The 23,084-nt window shown below is 33.1% G+C and overlaps 1 protein-coding gene across 1 annotated transcript in view; it reads left to right on the top strand.

Moving 5' to 3' along the window:
* LOC138711727 (pecanex-like protein 1) overlaps positions 1-9,590 on the top strand; it is a 165,111-nt gene extending 155,521 nt beyond the window's left edge. Inside the window, exon 17 of the mRNA XM_069842889.1 lies at positions 3,615-9,590. Within this exon, the coding sequence (XP_069698990.1) occupies positions 3,615-3,755 (141 nt within the window). The 3' untranslated portion in view covers positions 3,756-9,590. The remainder of the gene's footprint in view (positions 1-3,614) is intronic.
* Positions 9,591-23,084: the final 13,494 nt, after the last annotated feature.

Raw genomic sequence — 23,084 nt, 5'->3', positions numbered from 1 at the left:
TCTCCGTACCAAGTATATGATAATCTTTCTACAGTAGGAGAACGACAAGAAGATGCAGAGAACAGAGACAAATGGCGATATATCGTGAATGAGGCTAAAAACCTCTTAGGTTTTGAAATGCCCTAAATTGATTGATTGATTGATTGATTGATTGATTGATTGATTGATTGTTTGTTTGTTTGTTTGTTTGTTTGTTTTGAACAAGGTTACCAAAGAAATTGACAGTCATAATTTAACTGAGAAAGAGATCTTTGATGAGATGCTGCAGGGTTTGTATTAAGATGCAATGAGCTATTTTGGCAGTTTAAGCATAAGTACTGTAACTCTCTTAATGCAATTTCAGATAGTTGGTGATATATTTTTATTATTTTAATTTTCTGAACTCGTCTGTATTCTGGTTTTATGAATCATTCTGTGGACTCAAGAAAAGACTGATTATTTTATTAAAGAAAAGTTTTATATGAGGAGCTTATTTTCAAAACGACTTTTGTCCATTCCCATAACTTTGTGGGGAAATCACGAAAAACATTTTTAGGTATAAAATTTCTTACCGGCTAGACAAGAGACATATGAAACCAATGAGTTTCGGTGCTTTTAGAATCAAATGGAAACATGGAACTCTTTGATTCCAAGCTGGAACTAATATTTTATTGCAAATTTTTCTGTGGACAAGAGTCAGTTTGATTCCAATTAACTCTTTTAACGCAAGATTTGACTGGTTTAGAGGGCATTCTCAAACCGAATCGTGACAGTTGTATACAGAGTGATAATTGAAGAATGCATGGACACAGGAAGCTCATTTTCATTATCAAGTGAACAAGAGATGTTTTGAAAATGACTCCTCCTCATAAAGAATTGAAGAAAGATATTTTCAATATTGCTACCATCCTTCTTAATGACTTGATGCAAGAAATTTATTGTGAATATTGTTAGTAACGAAGATAATTCCATTTTCAAACTCCTCGGCCATGTGTAAGTAGTTTTTGTACATTCGATCTTTTTACTAATCCCACAAAAAGTAGTTGCTAATATTAAAGTATAATTTATTTTGGCTTGTGTTAAAGTATGGAGTATTAAGGTCATCAAGACTATTCAGTTTCAAAACGACTAGGATAACATAAGTAACCTTCTTCTTCTTCTTCTTCTTCTTCCTCTTCTTCTTCTGGCAGCCTTCCTTTGGGATCCTCTGGCCCATTTGGAAAAAGAAGTAACGTCATTAAAATAATGCTACAAAATATTTATATTACTATTGTTAGTATGAGGTTTAGCTCATATTTTGTTCGAAAAACTGTTCTTTGAATTTTATCACACATCTCTTGAAAGATTGTTTCATATTGGGATGCATTTACAGTCTTCTTTAAAACATTGATCCAATAATAATGAGAGCAAAAAAAAAAAAACACACATCACATTGTGCATTTTCTTGGATGCAGTAGACCGTCTTTGTGATGGTTCAGATTGTCTCTTCTTCATATTCATTGGTTTTGTTTTTCGACAATTTCATTGAGATGGAAATATGTCTTTTCTTAAACACTTCGAAGCCCAACCATTTAGTGACCTGTTTTTGTGCTTTTTCAAATTGCTCTCATCAGAATTGTGGTTCATATATTTCAAATATCACTGCCAATTTTAAAGAGGAGAGTTCAGTGAATGCTTTCATATGTAAACTAAATAAAATGACGTAATAAAGTTTACTTATATTTTATTTATAAAGAAAAAATTATTCCATAAAAGATTTTCAGACATAATGCACCTTTGTATGCAAAATTTGTAGCATTCTGGCCAGCAGAGTGGCATATTATTTTGTACCTCTCCCACCCATCCTCTCCTCTCTTCCCTTCTCTCCAATTCTCTCTCTTGTGAACGAACTTGACAGATTTTTGTTGATTTAGCCTGTGGCTGAACTTTCTGAGAATAATGTCTACCAATTTGCTGCTGTTGCTAATATTTCTTCCTGTCCAAATTTTGCACCTTTCTCTGTAAGCCTCTGGCCTGTCTGTTGCAGGAATTTTGGTGAATGACTTTTCTTTTCCTGAGCTTGAATCCAATGAAACAATCCGTATTACTTTCTTGTCCTTCAGAACCAGAATAATCACAATATTCTAAAGCATAAATGAAAAGCATGCACTATTTATGTAGCAATATTACAGTTAACTGTCGTAAAAGAAAAATAGGTGATCTAAAATTCGTAAGTTTTTTTATCACATGGAGTTGCAATAAAAAAGTGCAGATGTTAGCACAAACCACACTATTACTGAGAAATGTTTATGGAATGTGAAATCAATTCACTATTTTTCGAGATGTGTACGATGTTAAGAGATCTTAAAATTCCACCCTTTTTCAATCCTTGTGCACATTGTATTGTATTTATTAATATTCCATGGTATTCTTACATTGCTTCTGAGCTAGAATATGGAAAAACTTAATACTACTATAAAATCTTAATTTCTAGTCACAGTCTAGTTGAAATATATACAGAAGAGGTTTACAATATAGTCCACTAGTACAACACAGAGTTTTAGTATCAATTTCATGAAGTGTTGTTGAATGCCATAAATTCACCTACAGAATAAAAGGCATGAGAAATAAGGTACTTCTTTAATTTGGCCCTAAATAATCTTATGTTTTGAGTTTAATTTTTATATCGATAGGGAGGCTATTAAAAATTTTTACTGCCATATAATGCACTCCTTTTTGATAGCACGATAGACTTGCCGATGGAGTATGAAAGTCATTTTTTGACGCATATGTATGCTATGACCTGTTGAATTAGGCAGTTAGAAAGGTTTCACGATTGCATACGAGGAAGATTATTAATGAAAAAATATACTCACAAATCATGGGCATTATTTGTAGTTTTTTTGAAATAGTCCTACACTATTCCCTAGATTCGGCACCTACTATTATTCTAATTACTCTTTTTTGTAGTAGGAATATACTGTTACTATCTGTGGAATTTCCCCAGAATATTATTTCAAAACTCATTACCAAGTGGAAGTATGCAAACTATATTGTTTTTAAAGTATTGATATTTACTGTCTTTTGCATAGATCTAATAGCAAAACATACTGAATTTAGTTTGGGAGTAATTTCTTTAATATGATTTTTCCAATTTAACACATTATAGATATTTAAGCCAAGAAATTTGGTGGTTGTTGTTTCTAATAGGAACCTATTGTTAATTATTGCACTTGAAATTTGCGAGGTTGAATTTGAACAGGATTTAAATTGAATTAATGTTAGTTTTGTTACAATTTAATACTAATTTATTGACTGAGAACCAGTCACATATTTTGAAGAGAATTTCCTCTGTTGAAGATTGGAATGTGTTGGAGTTATTGACTGTAATTACTATACTTGTGTCATCTGCAAATAATATGGAATGACCTACATCTTTTATTAGGGGGGCAAGATCATAACCTTTTACTGCATAGTGTTCAGTAAGCAAACCAACAATCGATTTTAGGTTCTGTCTGTTTAGTTTGAGCAGTACAAAGCAATTACAGTTTTAACTTCAGTGATTAGCTATACTTTAAAATAATTGAATTATGGGATTGAGATTTTCATGATTATACTGGTATTTATTTTCTAATAACATTTTTCGTGTTGCATAGGTTGTGCATCGATGGGTTCCATCACACCGAGACCCCAACCGAAGATCTCATGTGGACCGGACCATTCTTTTAGTAAAAATTGATGATAAATATGTCCCTATTGCTGAGAGTGGAACTCAAGACTTGGGTGCAGAAGTATAGCACAAGACTTTGTGCCGCAGGCACAGACATAGGTCCAGGGTATCTCACGTGTGAGATAGCAGGATCCCAAAGAACATGATACTCTGTAACAAGCAGATTCTAAGTTTCAGAGGCACAAGAATAGAAGAGAAACATTCCTATTAAAAATCTTATCTCAATGTCTGCTACTTAAATGGTCACGTGTTCCTACTTATGCGACGAGTGACTTATGTGACAGAAGGATGTAGCCATTTAGGAACATTACGTTTTCTGTCATTGGTATTATTTCTTGAAGGTGCTTGTTGAGTGTGTTTTCCATTAAAAATGCGGATAAGTGTCTCATAACAGTAACTGTGGGCAGAAACAACGGTATAAATATTTTGATGCTTGGAATGTTATCACAGTTACTTGTTAAACAATGAGTGTTTTATTATATTGCTAAAGTGAGAGAAGCGAGAGCTATACCAAATAACGTAACGAAGAAAAGGCTGTTCCCTTACATAGTAAATCATGATAGTACATTCAGGGATGCAGCAAACGAATTAACATTGTTTGAGCATATATCAAGTATTACAAGACCACAAATGAAATGCTGGTTATGGCCATTTGTTTTAACTGGATTTTATCTTATCTCGTGAAGGTTGCGGGATACATATTAGCCCAATTGTAATAGCAGGTCATGATTAACTTTATTAGAAACAAGACACCATGAGTGCCAAGAATATATCATTGTCTTAAAATTGTTTGTATTGAATGTGTGCTTGCATTTGTGAATGTATGTACATGTGCATGTGTGTTTGTATATATATATATATGCATGCACACACGTTACAGAACAGTGCATGACCATCAGTTCATTTGTGGCAAGGTGTTTTTGTAAGTAATGTATCCTTATTTCTAATGAACAATTGGAGACTGTTTTTATCACCAATGATTGGTCGTATGCTTGGAATGTCTGTGAGAACTAATGGAATCGTGTAGTGTTATATTATAAGAAACTATTTATTATTCAGATATAAAAGAGCAAGGTTGTTATTATGTATCGACTACTTGTACAGAACGAGCAAAGCCATGTTACTAGCTTTTATACTTGTAGTTGTCTAGAGCTGATTATTTCACAGGATGCCTTATCAACTATCAGACTGAATCTAATATTTGAAGATAAGATAAAATAAATCCTTTTTTGTACAATTACAGACTAAAATTACTACAGATGTTCTTTAGAAAGATTAAAAAAGATATTTTAAAAAAGTAAGAATCAATAATCCAATTTGGCTGTGTGACAAGAAGCCTCTGAAACTTGAAAAATGAAGTAGAAAATATTTGTGAATGTTTTTTATTGGCAAGTAAGCTTTTTACCAGCATTTGCTCGATGTTGTCATTGTTATTTCTTTATTTATATAGTCGTGTCTGGTGAAGGAGTGACAGAATGTAGGCTAATCCCTTACACTGATATAATTTTTTATTAACGGTTTTAAGACTAGAGAAGAGCAGCCAGTCAGAGACTGTGATAACAACTGACCACAGCCATAATCTTACTCATATTGTTATTCATTTACTTTTTTTTTTTTGCCAGCACTTGCTTCTGTCATTTTTTTTTCTTCCCAGAATTTTTAAGACTGCAATGTTTTGTTGACTTATTCAAAATATAATTTATATATATTTTTACATGTTGTATCAATACACCTTCTTACCAGCTTCTTGCTTGTTCTAATTTTAAGGATGCTTCAATTTTTAACCTTTACAGAATAAGATACTCAGGTGGTCAGAAATTGGATTTGGAATAATGCTATACCTGTGATTGCCCCATGGGATTAACCACAAACAGTTCAGAATATGAATTTGTAAGGATTTATGGTTCATCATGAACACGCTAGAAAATATGTGTGTGAAAGAAGTAAGCAGGGTGTACAATTTTTAAAATGGTTTTGGTAAATACTTTCTCAATATTAGTAAAATTTAGAGTATTAGTTAAAGAAGATTTTGCAATGCTATAACATATATATATAAAAAAAAATATATATATATACACATAATGCTGAAGCAAGTTACACCCAGTAGATCCCTTGTATCGTAGGATTTTAATACACGTATTAGTATTCATTACGTCCACATTGCTGTCTTCTGAATATTGCTAGGGATAATCAGTTTATTACACTAACCTAACGAAATATTTTTTTTTTCTAGTCCACTGTACTCAGCAAAATTGTCTGTCATTGATAGAAACTACTGATGATGAACTGAGAGCTTGTGTGTTAAATCACAGAGCATCATTATTGTGTGAAATGAGCACTGAAAGCCTTTTCTTGCACGTATAGTAGCTGGAATGTGATGCTAACAATTCATCCACATATAGAGATCTTTGGCCCTTTATGCATACATATATGGCATACTTAGTTAGCCGTTTGGGAGAACTATTTGTCATATACTTGTTTTTCTAGACAGTAAAGAAATGTGAGAGTAATTTTCACTATAATACAAAATTTACATATCATAATATATTGGTCTCCTAATTAAAAAAAATATTAAAGAACATTTATGACAGAATTTTACTCCTTTTTAAATGAAGTATACACATTAATAGCTCCTTCGGGAATAACTGGGTGAAACTTTTTTCTTTTCTTGACTAACATCGTAAGTATGTACATCTTCATATATTCGTACTGAATCCAGCATTCTAATCATACATTTCTTGAAGAGGAGATTTACAGTGTTTTTATAAGAATAGTTATGCAACAGATACCAGCTGCTTGTACTTGTAGTCACGTGATATTGGAAAAATTATCCTGTAGAAGTATTTAAACTTTTAAACTTTCCGAAATCTATGAAGTAATATCGTACACTTAGCATTTTTGCTCTTTGTAGAACTGATGGACACAGTCTTTTCAGAAAGAAACTCAGGAATCATATCTTTGTAATGTACAGCTCTTGGTACATACAGTTGTACATAAAACCTAGCTTTATTACTAGTTTTCCTTCCAAATTGGTGGTACTAGTTTCCATGATTAATTTGACTCTATCCTTTTTCCCCCTCTCTTCCACATTGTGGGCTGGTTTCCAAAGAAAATTTATAGATTAGATTTTATATGCATATACTCGTATGTTTGTCTCAGAAACAAATTTTTAAAATGTAAGTCATGTTTAAAGAGTATAATGTTAATGAAGATTGCCATTCAAGAGACATTAAAATAAGAATTTTTATTTATTTATTTTTTATAGCAGATACATGATATAATTCAACTGTTTCCATAGGAGTGTTGTGCCAAAATTGTAAATTGCTTTATCAAATTAGACATTGCCTACACAGTAAGCCACATAGAGTTGTAGGTCTGCGTGTACAAATAATAATAATGAGCAGGGAACGGATTTATATGGACTAAAAATATATGAAATATGTAAATATATATGTAGTTATTTTTACCAAAATATGGAATTAAATATGGATTTTTACCAAAATATGGAATTAAATATGGACTTAAAATTATAAAAAATGACTATGTACGTTAAATATTGGTACATTTTAATCAAACTAAACAAAAAATATAATGGACGTACCTTATCTTCCAATGTAGTTTCAACAAAACACAATTTTTATTGTCTGTTACCATAACAATAGGTTACAAACATTTCTTTCAAGTGCTGAAAAGTGAATCTTCTTCTATTGTCTCTGAGGATAGATTTATACTGACTAAAAGAGCGTTCGACGTCACAAGAAGTAACTGGTACATAATTCAATTTCACAATGTCTGCTGGGGATAAGTCCAAGTTAATCTTCACTGTTGATTCACCACTCATCACAGCAACAACCTTTTGTAGTTCTTCATATCCAGGGTTTTTTGAAAGTACAGTGTCCACCTTAGCTCTTACTGCATCTGCAACTTTACCTCTACCACGATTCAGTTGTTCCACAGTACTATTTATAATTTCAAAACTTTCAGATAGTGAAAGGTGCCTATTTTGGAGACTTTTGAGCGTTTTTATGATGCATGAAAATGTATGCTGAATGTGAGCTAAGTCATTCTTCACACTTATGTCACAGGTAACTGTTTTCGCAGTATCAATTGAGACTGCATCTTCAGAGTCCAATGCAAGGAGAACATTGTTAATAGAGTCTATATGTTCGGCATAATATTCAACTGCTTCTAGCCATGTACCCCATCTAGTTAAAATTGGCTTTGGTGGCAATGGAATTTCAGGGTACATTTCTTTCAACACGTTAACTCTACTGGGAGCTTTGAGAAATACTTTTTTCACTGATGAAATCAACAAATCTACTTTAGGGAAATTGTCTCTGACCACTTCTGCCACACGATGAAATGCATGCGCCACACAAGTAAAATGAGTCAATTTAGGATATACAACAGATAATGCTTGTCCAGCTTTGACCATATAAGGGGCAGCATCGCTAATAAAGAATAACACATTATCGTACATAATACCCTTTGGCCACAGGATACCCATAGCTTCGTTGAACAGTTTAACTATAGTTTTGTTATTGCACTTTTCTAGAACATCACAATGTAAAAGAATTCGTTCAGAATATTGTTCACTTAACAAACCGATAACTACATTACCAACAAGTCTACCTTCTTTGTCGGGAGTCTCATCAATGGAAACCCAAATTGAACTATCTTTAATTTCATCTCTTATCTTCTGTATTGTCTCATCGTAGATGGATGGAGCATACGTCTTCCTAAGTGTTGACTCATCCGGGATTGTATGTTGAGTATATTTTTCAAGGAATTCCCTGAAGACCTTATTCTTTAGTTTGTAGAGAGGAATATCAGCAGAGATGAGAGAACGGCACAGGTCGATGTTAAACTCAGATCTTACATTCGATGTTGTTGGTTGTGTTAAAAACAATTGTATCTGCTTGGAATTTAGTTGTTTGTTGGCCTGATGTTTACTAGTTGTAATGTGTTGTTGCACCAGGAACTTTTGTGTAGATGATACTGCACACTGACACAAATTACAAAATAATATTTTATTGTCAGTTGATAAACCATCTTCTTTAAATTCTGAAATGTAACTTGTTAGTTTTGATTTTAAATTGACTGAATGACGTACTTTTGGCATATTTACCGTCTTTATAGTATGATTTACAAAACTGAACCTATGTGTACTCTGACTGGCATTTAACTGTTGAGCTGCACAACTGAAGTCTGTTAAAAATTTTAAATTAAATTAATACAGTTTTGTAACTTACTTTCCCATTGTTGATAGGACTGCTAATTTTCAAATAACTCTGATGTTAAAGGGATTACTGAACATGTGTTTAAATCTCTATTGTTGAAATGTATTTTTAAAAGTTAATGGAATTTTGTTTTGTTTTATTGTTAAACCTAATATAATATGGACTGTTTTATATGAAATATGGAAAATATATGGAAATTAACGAAAATATGTACTAAACTCTAAAATATGGAAAAATATGGAAAATAAAAGTAGGATTTTTCAACCCTACACATTGTGAAACATAAAGATAATGCAAAATATAAATTATATTAGCTTTATAAGTAAATATGTATTTACATATAAATCCTTTCCCTGATAATGAGAAATGTTGGAATGATGGCAGGAAGTATCACAGTGTTGCATGAAAACCTGCTTCAATGCTGTCTTTATCTATCCACTTGAACTTCCACTTGAACTCATTGGTATTTGAACTAAAATGTCCAGTGTGGGAACCGATGCATCATTGTTTGGCTAACAGAGGATGTATAAATTATTATACATTAAAAGTAACGTTGTTAAGAATTTTATGAATGGAAGTAATATAAAGAAATAAATTGGTTCCGTATTGTATCAGAGTTAAATTATCTGTATCTAATAAATGCCTGAAGATTGGATACATCACCATGCCATTGGATCAGTTACAAAGTAATATTTTTGTGTTACAAAAATATAGCATTCAAAGCCTGTGCTTAGATTTGAGTCCTGTTTTGAAATTAAACTGCTTAATTTTAGCATAAACACTTCAAAAATCATATTTTTTGTTCTGTATTTCTCTCGCAGTCTCGTACGTCATTTCATTGTTTCGAATTAATGATAAGAAAATATCCTGCTGCTTTCAGCCTCTTTTTCTTACCAGCATGTTAGTTTTTTAGTACCTTTTTTCACTCTCTGTTGACCTATATAACTTAAATACCTCTTTCCTTATGGTATGTCAAGAAAATATACTATTGTGATGGATGGCAAGGCAAGCATTTCCACACTAGGCAGTGAGAATGAGTTCTTAAGGGAAAATTTGTGAAAATAGAGCAAAGAGAATGGAGAGTGTGCTGAAGAAATCTATTACAGCACCATCTTTGCTACATAAATTTGGAATTTGATACACTTTGTTTTGAATTTTCATCTCATTTAATATTGCAACGTTTAGTCTGTTCTTTAAATATAATTTTGTAATTGGCTTTTTTTCCAGGGTATCCACATCCAAATTGAGGCCATATTTGAGCTTTTGTTTCTACAGCCTGATATGATTTAGACAAATTATGGAATACCCGTGATGTGAGGTTGACACAATGCCAGATTTCTAAGACAGCACCGGAAATCACATCCTTTTCCTTGGCAAGATTCGAACCCATGACCGTAGCTTTCATGCAATATTTAAAACTATGTGCTAATTTGTTAATCATCATGATCTTCTTCTTCTTCTTCGTCTTCAGACATTGGATACCAGTCTGTTGTGACTCCAAATTGGTCTCACCATCTTCTGTTAGGTGGCCCTATGTTTCTGTGCCCTTCCAGTCTGTAATTTAAAGCTCGTCTAGGTAGTCTCCCAGCTGGCATTCGATGTACATGGTCTAGCCATTTTTCTCTGTAAACGTCTGCTCTTCTAATTTGTTACTAATATCTGTAATTAGCATTTCATTGTCCATGGCAGTACAGTCCAGGATGAACCTTGGCTTTCTGCATTTTCTACCAGTGGTATTGGTTGAAGGAAATTTGTCTTCCACCTTTGGAATCCCATTTTGCATCTTCCTGGATTCCTTCTTCCCATTGCACTTTCAGTCTTCCTTCTTGGTACTTCTCTCCTGTGTCAGTTAACAGGATCTTCCTAACTGGATAACATCACTTGCCCACATAAGTCTGTGTAGCTTTATAAACTTTACAACATCAGATTTATAAAACAGCTGATAAAACTTAAAATTGATTATATGATGCCATCTTTTTCTCTCGTGTATTTTTAAATTTTCTAGAGGATTTTCTGCTCACAATTCCCAGGCCTGATAGGACACTGTGTTTCTGCTATGTGTATACAGTAAGTATTGGAAACACTAATGTCTTTTAAAGAAACTCTCAAGTATTTCTTCATGAAAATCTATATTTTATGTACTTCATGTAATCATGAACTACATCTACTATCTGAATATAAATAAATGTTACTGTTTGTAAATCCAGATTTAACTTCCATCTGAAGAATTATCAAAAGTTATTTAAGCAGAATAGATATTCTTACATATAAATATTATAAATTATAAATAAATGTTTTTTTTAATGTATACTGAGCACTGTCTTGCTATTTCTACTTGCCAAACTATACTATCCATGATCAGGTTCCTGTCCTCCATCTTCTGCTGCACTCCTTCATTACTTGATTATCGTGGTCTACCTCTCTTCTGCATCTTTAATATCATCCAGTATTAGAATTTGGCCGTCTTACTTTGCTCAAACAAAGAATATGCCTAAACTGCTTTGGTGTACAATCTATATCACCTTTCTTTATACATATTTATGTTCTAGACTCTGTTTATACTAGAAACTTGTGTGCTTTGCCAAGCTAGTTTATTTTTACAATTCGTAGTGGTTCTCTGTCCCTTTTACATGTAATTAATATGTTATTGGTTAATTCATGAAAGAATGGCCTCTTGTCAAAACCACCTTGTTTATACTAGAAACTTGTGTGCTTTGCCAAGCTAGTTTATTTTTACAATTCGTAGTGGTTCTCTGTCCCTTTTACATGTAATTAATATGTTATTGGTTAATTCATGAAAGAATGGCCTCTTGTCAAAACCACCTTTTACTTTCTTATTAGAGAAAGTTTTGTGATAACTGCATAATATCTGTTTCGATATTTATGCGGAAATACATTTTTTTCAGAGTTCCATACAGTGGTTTGTAGATATACCATCTGTCTGTGTACTATTATTTCTCCTAAACTATTGGTGTTCTTCCCCCCCCCCCGTCTTTATATAAATTAATTTATCTGAGAATTATGGACATGAAATATAATATTTTAATAAACAGATAAATGGGTCTATGTGAAATGAAAAACACAATGGTACTCCACTTAAGAATTATTGTCAATCGATTTTCTTTGTGGTTTTTTGTATTATGCAGAAATAAAATAGTAAATCTAGTAATGATGAATAAACGTTTAAGAGAAATTCATTATTATATACAAAGTTATATTTGCTTTTTCTTGCGAATTCAGCCCTAACTTTTCAAACCACAAGGATTCAACATACCAGGGTTGGTAGTAGAAATCAGGGTAGAATGTGGTCATTGTCCGATGATTTACAATCCCTTATAAATATATTTATAACACATACGGTAGATGAATCACTGAAGCAAAGTCTTAAAAATTGAGAATTGGAAGAAAGGAATCTCAATTGCTCGTAAAATTTTAATGGTTTAAGATAGCTGTGAGCAGTATGGGATGGGATGAAAATAAATGCAAACAAGACGACCATAGTTATTGGAAGAAAAATAAAGAAGATAAACGTGCGAATTCTAAATGAGGCAGTAGAGCAAGTGGACAGCTTCAAATACTTGGGGTGTACTATAAGCAGTAACATGAGCTGCTGCCAGGAAGTCAAAAGGAGGATAGCAATGGCAAAGGAAGCTCTTAATAGAAAGAGGAGCATCTTCTGCGGACCTCTGGATAAAGAACTGAGGAAGAGACTAGTGAAGTGCTTTGTGTGGAGTGTGGAATTGTATGGCGTAGAAACATGGACATTACAACGAAATGAAGAGAAACTACTAGAAGCATTTGAAATGTGGATATGGAGAAGACTAGAATCTGCCTACTGAGGGAATGGTGAACTGGAGAAAAGCTTGAGGCAAAAGACGATTTTTAAGTAGGTTATTTTACGACGCTTTATCAACATCTTAGGTATATCAGATGATAGACGATATATGGATCATATGTTGGGACTAAGAGGAAGGCAGGGAATAAGAAAGATTGAAGAACACTGGGTTTGCAGTGATAGACCTGCCATTAGGCAAAACACTATGAATGAATGAATGATATACATTTACAATAAGCATCATATGATAGGAAAAACCAAGTTAAAATTTGTACCATAAAATGGAGCAGAGGTCGAGTTTCAATTTTGGACTATCCCAAATGTTTTCAGTTGAAGTGGGAGGGTTTTCTGAGCTCCAGACGCAAACATTATGGCAGTTAACCTTTCCTAAAACATGGAATATTGCCTCATTGGAAAAGAAAATCTTTGTGACAAAATCAGGATCAACACCAAGACAATTAAGCATATCATTTGCATACCGCACTTCAGTGGGCTTGTCATTGGAGATTGCACTAGTTGCAATTTGTATGTGCTCGATGGTGTATAATTCAGTGAAATAATGTTTTCGGAATTTGTACCGCTCTTGAAGCTCATCTGAGTGACTTACGAGGCACCTATCAATGAAGCTCGAACATTTTCCACCATATCCTCTCATAGTTTACAGCTGCCACCATGTTTCTTCAACACATGTCCAGTAGCTAAAATGTGTCATCCTATTTCAGTGATCAGAACAGTGCACCCTCAGGCTAGCGTCTCTTACCCGTGGATATGACATTGCACTAGCATCCATCCGTGGCTGCTGGCAGGTATGCTGTCTTCCTGTCCCTTCTGCACGATTGAGCATATTTCATTGCACTCCTTGCACTTTACCGATTTCAGCGATTGCTGACAACCACTATCCTATTTCTTTATCCTTGCATTTGGTGCATCTCATCTGTACCTTCTGTGCACACTACAATATGAATTTAAACTTGATGAGTTTTCATGTCATATGAAATTTTTTAAATGTACATCTTAAGGGGAGATATACATCTTTAAGTATACTGAAAAATTGGTGAAATTCAGTATTTTTTCCCTCAGCAATGAATAAATCTGTAACCTTGACATTTTATATGCTGAATATATACTATTTTTGCAGTTGTATAGTATTTTCAGATTTAGTGAAACTATTTGTTATGGGTTATTAAAAATACAAAATTACACCCGTAACTTTGTTTATTCAAACAGTTTCCCTGAAAACTCAAACAGTTTTAAGATATTGAAATGAATTGTATTTTATACAAACTTACCTACAACTATTGGTTTAACACTTATAGTTTATTTTAAAATATATATATTTTTGACCTAGGTAATAAAATTTTAAAAAATTTGACTTCAAATAGAAGTTAAAATAAAAAATATTTCTAATGAAGATATTTCAAAGATTCTATGTCATGTTCATATGACATTCAGGGATAAATAGAAAAAAGAATAAATATTAATATTTATGGAAATTATCAGGGAAATGGCATTTCAATGCACAAAATGCAGCTACCATCTTGAATTGCTAATTACCTATAACAGTAATAGTTGTACTAAATCTGAAAATAGTATACAATTGCGTATATTAAGTATATTAAATTTTAAGGTTACAGATTTATTCATTGCTGAGAAAAAATATTGAATTTCACTAATTGTTTAGTACTGTAAAGTATTTAAAGGTGTATATCCCCATTTAAATCATTAAAATTTTCCAGGCAATTGAAATTAGGTACATTCGAGTGGAACACCATATTATCACTAATATATCATTTCAATTGCTGATTTTAGTAAATATAATAATATTAAAATTGATTACAGTAGCTATTTTTTTGTAAATTTGTGAAAAATTAATTGTGTGTACTTAAACATTAAAATTCATAAATGAAGTAAAGTCTTAATTTTAGGAATTCCTTTTGTATGTGACTTACAAAATGAGTGCATCATTTTTTTTTACTATACTTCATCAACTGCTGTGATTATCTAGCATCTGAGTAAGGTGAAGGTGATAATGCCAGGAAAATGAGTCCACGCTCCAGCTCCGAAAGTTACCCAGCATTTGTTTAATGGGTCCAGGGAAACCCCCAGAAAAAACCTCAACCAAGTAACTTTCTCAACCAGGATTTGAACCGAGGCCTGCTCATTTCACGGTCAGACATGTTAACCATTACTCCACAGTGGTGGACTTAGTTGATATTAAATTTAAGCTTATTGTCACTAGAATTTATTATCACTAAGAGTAGATTGAATGGCAGCAGTAAGAAATATGATAGAGAAAGTAAGCAATGTTTTTGTCAAAGTAGCTAGCCTACTTAAATTAATTCTATAATGTGATTTCGTTTAGGCATCTCTTTTGAATAATAGGTAAACAAAGTGAACTATAAACAGTAGTAGGCCTATCATTTGTAATAACTTAATAAAGGCTAACTTGTTACAAATATGTAAAACATATGAGAAAGTGTGTGTACATTTATGACCATTTTTTTTATAGTGGAGAAATCTAAAACTTAATTTTCATCAAAATCTGAAAATAATTGTTTTGCAACTTTTTCTGTACTTCGAAAAATGAGAAAATTACTTATGTCACTTATATGTTACCAGACTTCAGGGTTTATAAGGAACTGACTAAAGGGAAAAACAATTATGGGTTATTGAGGAGGAGAGATTTGTATTGAACATATTTAACTTTTGAAGTACTAGGTAAGTAATATGGATTCATTCAACGATAAAAAAAAGTCTAGTATCATTCTAGTTTGTTTGGCTATTCGTAATGGCACCGAGAATAGGAAGAATAGTCAAGTGAGTTTAGCCATTTGTAACAGCCCGAACAAGTAGGATGGTCAGACAAGTGGATTTAACAATCTGCAACACCTTTATTAGTAGGAAGATCAATGTAGTAGACTTATCAATTTATATTAGTCTCAGCAAATTAAATTGCATTCGTCCTCGTTCTTTCTTTCCAACCTGAAGGGAAAAGTAGACCCAACCAATCAGACATTACATTTTCATCATCAGCAGTGGTAAAGTTCAACCTATAACCCTTCTTCTTTGGCTATCATCTTGAAGAGCATTTATGTTCGAGGCAAGGAATATTTACAGAATGATGTATCCTCCTGGTGTATGATGCTGGCCCTTGACATCCCTCCACTGCTGAATTTATGAAAATAAGGTATTCTACTTTCCTTTTTTTCCTGATTTTAACCGCTTGAAGCATTGTATCGGGAGAAATGCAAAAAATCACCTAAGCTTCATGACTGTATGTACAAGACTGTGGTTTTACCTTTTAAATTACTTGAAAGTTTCATAGATCATTGTTCCTGTGTAAGAAATAATGTTATTTTTATATATTAATGAGTTTTACTTTTGAATAACTAAAAAAAAGTCATCATCATAACAATAATAATTATTTTTATTTATTTACAGAATTACAGTGTATATACATCTTCCTGTGACAAAAAATTTGATTTTTTTCTTCTCCACTCGTCCCTATCCATTCATTCCAATAAAATTCTTCCAGTTCTTTTTCTCTCATTGCTATTCTGATCTCTTGCATTCATAAATTTCGAGGAATACCTGTGTTTTTTTTATCCCGGGTGGATGTTATTCCAACACCTTTCAACCTTTCCACCTTTCCTCTTGCAGTCTTCTCACATGTCCATTCAGTAATAATAATAATGTTCCATGCCATAGCGCTGTGCTTTAAGGCATCATGCTATGACCCGTGTTAATGGAATACACCTGGTTTGCGTCCTTACAGAGAAAGGATTTCCTCATGAAATTTCAACCACTGTCTGGGACCAGTGCCAGTCTAACATTGTGATGAATTTGGAGAGTCATGATAGGTAGCGAAATCCAATTTTGAAAACCAGCTATAACAGTTGGGGGGAGGGGGGGATAATCGTATTGTCTATACTATATCTCCTTTCTGGTTGGTCTTAGTCCTTCATGGGCTATTTACGCGACAGATTAATATTAGTAATAATCAGGGAAAGGATTTATATGTAAATACATATTTACTTATAAAGCTAATATAATTTATATTTTGCATTATCTTTATGTTTCACAATGTGTAGGGTTGAAAAATCCTACTTTTATTTTCCATATTTTTCCATATTTTAGAGTTTAGTACATATTTTCGTTAATTTCCATATATTTTCCATATTTCATATAAAACAGTCCATATTATATTAGGTTTAACAATAAAACAAAACAAAATTCCATTAACTTTTAAAAATACATTTCAACAATAGAGATTTAAACACATGTTCAGTAATCCCTTTAACATCAGAGTTATTTGAAAATTAGCAGTTCTATCAACAATGGGAAAGTAAGTTACAAAACTGTATTAATTTAATTTAAAATTTTTAACAGACTTCAGTTGTGCAGCTCAACAGTTAAATGCCAGTCAGAGTACACATAGGTTCAGTTTTGTAAATCATACTATAAAGACGGTAAATATGCCAAAAGTACGTCATTCAGTCAATTTAAAATCAAAACTAACAAGTTACATTTCAGAATTTAAAGAAGATGGTTTATCAACTGACAATAAAATATTATTTTGTAATTTGTGTCAGTGTGCAGTATCATCTACACAAAAGTTCCTGGTGCAACAACACATTACAACTAGTAAACATCAGGCCAACAAACAACTAAATTCCAAGCAGAGACAATTGTTTTTAACACAACCAACAACATCGAATGTAAGATCTGAGTTTAACATCGACCTGTGCCGTTCTCTCATCTCTGCTGATATTCCTCTCTACAAACTAAAGAATAAGGTCTTCAGGGAATTCCTTGAAAAATATACTCAACATACAATCCCGGATGAGTCAACACTTAGGAAGACGTATGCTCCATCCATCTACGATGAGACAATACAGAAGATAAGAGATGAAATTAAAGATAGTTCAATTTGGGTTTCCATTGATGAGACTCCCGACAAAGAAGGTAGACTTGTTGGTAATGTAGTTATCGGTTTGTTAAGTGAACAATATTCTGAACGAATTCTTTTACATTGTGATGTTCTAGAAAAGTGCAATAACAAAACTATAGTTAAACTGTTCAACGAAGCTATGGGTATCCTGTGGCCAAAGGGTATTATGTACGATAATGTGTTATTCTTTATTAGCGATGCTGCCCCTTATATGGTCAAAGCTGGACAAGCATTATCTGTTGTATATCCTAAATTGACTCATTTTACTTGTGTGGCGCATGCATTTCATCGTGTGGCAGAAGTGGTCAGAGACAATTTCCCTAAAGTAGATTTGTTGATTTCATCAGTGAAAAAAGTATTTCTCAAAGCTCCCAGTAGAGTTAACGTGTTGAAAGAAATGTACCCTGAAATTCCATTGCCACCAAAGCCAATTTTAACTAGATGGGGTACATGGCTAGAAGCAGTTGAATATTATGCCGAACATATAGACTCTATTAACAATGTTCTCCTTGCATTGGACTCTGAAGATGCAGTCTCAATTGATACTGCGAAAACAGTTACCTGTGACATAAGTGTGAAGAATGACTTAGCTCACATTCAGCATACATTTTCATGCATCATAAAAACGCTCAAAAGTCTCCAAAATAGGCACCTTTCACTATCTGAAAGTTTTGAAATTATAAATAGTACTGTGGAACAACTGAATCGTGGTAGAGGTAAAGTTGCAGATGCAGTAAGAGCTAAGGTGGACACTGTACTTTCAAAAAACCCTGGATATGAAGAACTACAAAAGGTTGTTGCTGTGATGAGTGGTGAATCAACAGTGAAGATTAACTTGGACTTATCCCCAGCAGACATTGTGAAATTGAATTATGTACCAGTTACTTCTTGTGACGTCGAACGCTCTTTTAGTCAGTATAAATCTATCCTCAGAGACAATAGAAGAAGATTCACTTTTCAGCACTTGAAAGAAATGTTTGTAACCTATTGTTATGGTAACAGACAATAAAAATTGTGTTTTGTTGAAACTACATTGGAAGATAAGGTACGTCCATTATATTTTTTGTTTAGTTTGATTAAAATGTACCAATATTTAACGTACATAGTCATTTTTTTATAATTTTAAGTCCATATTTAATTCCATATTTTGGTAAAAATCCATATTTAATTCCATATTTTGGTAAAAATAACTACATATATATTTACATATTTCATATATTTTTAGTCCATATAAATCCGTTCCCTGGTAATAATACTTACTTACTTACTGGCTTTTAAGGAACCCGGAGGTTCATATAAGCCCGCCTTTGGTCCCTATCCTGAGCAAGATTAATCCAGTCTCTGTCATCATATCCCACCTCCCTCAAATCCATTTTAATATTATCTTCCCATCTACGTCTCGGCCTCCCCAAAGGTCTTTTTCCCTCCGGCCTCCCAACTAACACACTATATGCATTTCTGGATTTGCCCATACCTGCTATATGCCCTGCCCATCTCAAACGTATGGATTTAATGCTCCTAATTATGCCAGGTGAAAGAATACAATGCGTGCAGTTCTCTGTTGTGTAACTTTCTCCCTTCTCCTGTAACTTCATTGCTCTTAGCCCCAAATATTTTCCTAAGCACCTTATTCTCAAATACCCTTAACCTATGTTCCTCTTTCAAAGTGAGAGTCCAAGTTTCACAACCATAAGGAACAACCAGTAATATAACTGTTTTATAAATTCTAACTTTCAGATTTTTTGACAACAGACTGGATGATAAAATCTTCTCAACCAAATAATAACAGGCATTTCCCATATTTATTCTGTGTTTAATATCCTCCCGAGTATCATTTATATTTGTTACTGTTGCTCCCAGGTATTTGAATTTTTCCACCTCTTCAAAGGATAAATTTCCAATTTTTATATTTCCATTTCGTACAATATTCTCGTCACGAGACATAATCATATACTTTGTCTTTTCAGGATTTACTTCCAAACCTATTTCTTTACTTACTTCAAATAAAATTTCCGTGTTTTCCCTAATCGTTAGTGAATTTTCTCCTAACATATTCACGTCATCCACATAGACAAGCAGCTGATGTAACCCTTTCAATTCCAAACCCTCTCTGTTATCCTGGATTTTCCTAATGGCATACTCTAGAGCAAAGTTAAAAAGTAAACGTGATAGTGCATCTCCCTGTTTTAGCCCACAGTAAATTGGAAACGCATCTCACAGAAACTGACGTATACAGACTCTGCTGTATGTTTCACTGAGACACATTTTAATTAATGGAACCAGTTTCTTGGGAATACCGAATTCAATAAGAATATCATATAAAACTTCTCTCTTAACTGAGTCATATGCCTTTTTGAGATCTATGAATAACTGATGCACTGAACCCTTATACTCATCTGTCGAATGCAAAATATCTGATCAATAGTTGATCTATTACACCTAAAACCACACTGATGATCCCCAATAATTTCATCTACATACGGAGTTAATCTTCTCAAAAGAATATTGGACAAAATTTTGTAATATTAGTAATAATAATAGTAATAATATCATAATCATCTCCAAAATGTAACAGAAGAGAACAGAATCATAAGGACAGGAGAATACATTGAGTAAACCATGCACTGATGTGAAGAAGGGAGACAGATGATGTGGATGACCAGCAGCAATCTGGCTTCAGAATGTTAAAAATTCTATGCAACGATTTGACTCATCAGAAGAGGTTATATAATAGAGATGTTTTGAGGAGCTGTTTAAATTATGAGTATTGTAAGGCAGTTATAAAAAAATTATCTCGGATATTTATTATTATTATTATTTATTTTTTTTGTAATTGATGATGTACTCTTTGTATTTTTATTATATTCATTTAAAGAGAAACCTCAGTACTAAGAAAGGATCTCTTGTCAATTATAATAGTAATAATAGACGAAATATTGTTAGCATTTTCTTCTGATATTGTGAGCAATCTTAACTGCCACTTAAACGTCAGTATGCTATTTACTCCATATATACTCCAATCCATTTGACTCTCTTCTCTATTATTTTATTTCGAAGTCTATTGTACCAGCTTAACAACCCACCCAGCAGACACAACATTCACCAGAGGACTGCATTAGAAAGTTTTGCTCAGCACCACAGTGGTTAGCAGATAAGATACTAGCTAGAGTCGACGGCAGTTCAGAAGACGGTAGTTTGCTAGCGTTTGCGTTGAGAGAGACAGATAGAGCAAGGCAGTGTACAACATTGCCACATCGTACTTCATGCGCATATGCAATACAAATAGTGCAGGAGAGAATTTAAATTATCAAAAGACAATAATGACCTTAGCTGTTGTTTACTGTAAGCATGACACCAAACAAACCCTCTTTCCTTCACTAACAATATTCTTTGCACATTTCTCAATTCCACACTACATGCTTCTGCAGTCATTTCTTGCACGTTGGCAATGTTGCAGTCTGCATCAAGATGGCCGGCAGCGTCCTGCTCGTCAATGTTTTTAAAATAATTATACACCTTGAACACAATTTTCCACTCCTGCCTGTACAATACTTGTCTTTTTACAGTCTCTTCTTCCATTTATTTATCTTACACATACGCAGTAAATATTAGTTTTACTTATTCAATGTATTGAAACACTCACATGTGAACAAACGAACTCGGGAAATACTTGTTACAGACTGATTCTGATTGGTTCTACTGTACAAGCTTGTGACGTCACATGCCAGAAATGCTACGGCACATGTAGCAGCTGACCGCCTTCCGAAATGCCATCTAGTCTAGTGTACTGGAATGAGAACAGTTTGATTGACTTAACTCAGTCAGTTAGAGGAGCACCTCTTACTTGATGCTAGTGATACACTACCAAAAATATTTTATTTTGACACTTGAAGAGAAAAATGCATTGAAGTTGAAACTTCTTAACAGGGAGTGCAATTAATTAAGTAGGAAAGAAAAATTAATATACTTGCATAAAGTAACTTTTAAAAGTATTCAACTCTCATGTTCTTTGACATGAAAAATGGTTTAGAATGTAAATACAGATAGTTTAGTTGCACATATGGGTCGAATTTATTATATTAACTAGTCTCTTGAAAATATTAATTCTGTCCATAATTTTACGCTTATAACAGTGAAGTAACATTCATTCATAGTGTTCTGCCCAAGGACAGGTCTTTCACTGCAAACTCAGCATGCTCCAGCCTTTCTTATTTTCTGCCTTCCTCTTTGTCTCCACAAGAACTTTTTTTATTGGTTTTGTACGAAATATTCATTTAGGGCAACATGTTAATTGCCGTATTTTTTTTTTTTCGAAAATTCATGACAAATTTTATTACCTACAAAAAGCATTAAATTTAACTACATCAATCATTCGTCTTGCAAAGTTGCCTTAAATAAATGCAGAGTCATTTGTTTTCACTTTATTATTATGTCTGATTGAAGCAGCACTGACATAAACACATTGTTATTTTAAAACTCATATATCTCGTTAACTATCTATCCTATCAACATTTTGCATGGAATAAAACTTGTCGGAAACATTTTTCAAAGACTCTTTTGTTATGTAACATTTTGCTAAAAAATCAATAATAAGGAGATATTTCGATTTATTTACTTCAGGCCCTCTTGTAATCCATCTTAGAAAGTATGTAATTTTGAATGCCATGTAGCCTAAAATGTAAGTGGGAACTAGCCTAACTTATTTTACATACGAATTTTTGTAGAAATTGGTTCAGCCATTATCGAATGAAAAGCTAACAAACATACAGTACGATTATTTAATCCTGACAGTCGTCGGCAGTGTGTGCCTAGGTCAGGTGAGTCCATTAAGTTACTCCAAGGGATGTTCAGTTTAGTCTGTCACCTGCAGTCAGAGTGATCGGATGTCATGCATGCGGTACAGCATTGTATTTCCAGTACAGTTAAGCTGTACTGCATTTCTTTACCAACCGCTCACCCTTATCTCTACTCCAGAACTCTCCCCACTACTCCTATTACTTCCCCTCTTTTGCGTCGCTGAGCTGTCAAGATTAAATAATTGGTCTGTACAGACATAATACAAACAACATTTTCAAAAATGCTATTTTCGGTCTCAGGATAGCTAATTATACATGTTAACATCAATTATTTTTGTAAAAACGAAATTACCAGAAAAATTTAGATTACAGTTTTACTATTACCAGTAGTATAGATATAGATATTGACATATATTACATTGTACTTCTGTTGCTTATACAGTTAGTTGACAAAGTTATAGAATCATTCAAACTTAATTAGTAAAGTTCTGTTTAATGCCATGCCAACTAGCATTTTAAAATGACCATGTAAGAAATCAGTATTGGGGTAGTCTTTAGCATTGCAATAAGATAA

The sequence above is a fragment of the Periplaneta americana genome, chromosome 2 (assembly GCF_040183065.1).
Source record: "Periplaneta americana isolate PAMFEO1 chromosome 2, P.americana_PAMFEO1_priV1, whole genome shotgun sequence".
NCBI classification, from domain to species: Eukaryota; Metazoa; Arthropoda; class Insecta; order Blattodea; family Blattidae; genus Periplaneta; species Periplaneta americana.
This window is presented reverse-complemented; position numbering and strand designations above follow the sequence as displayed.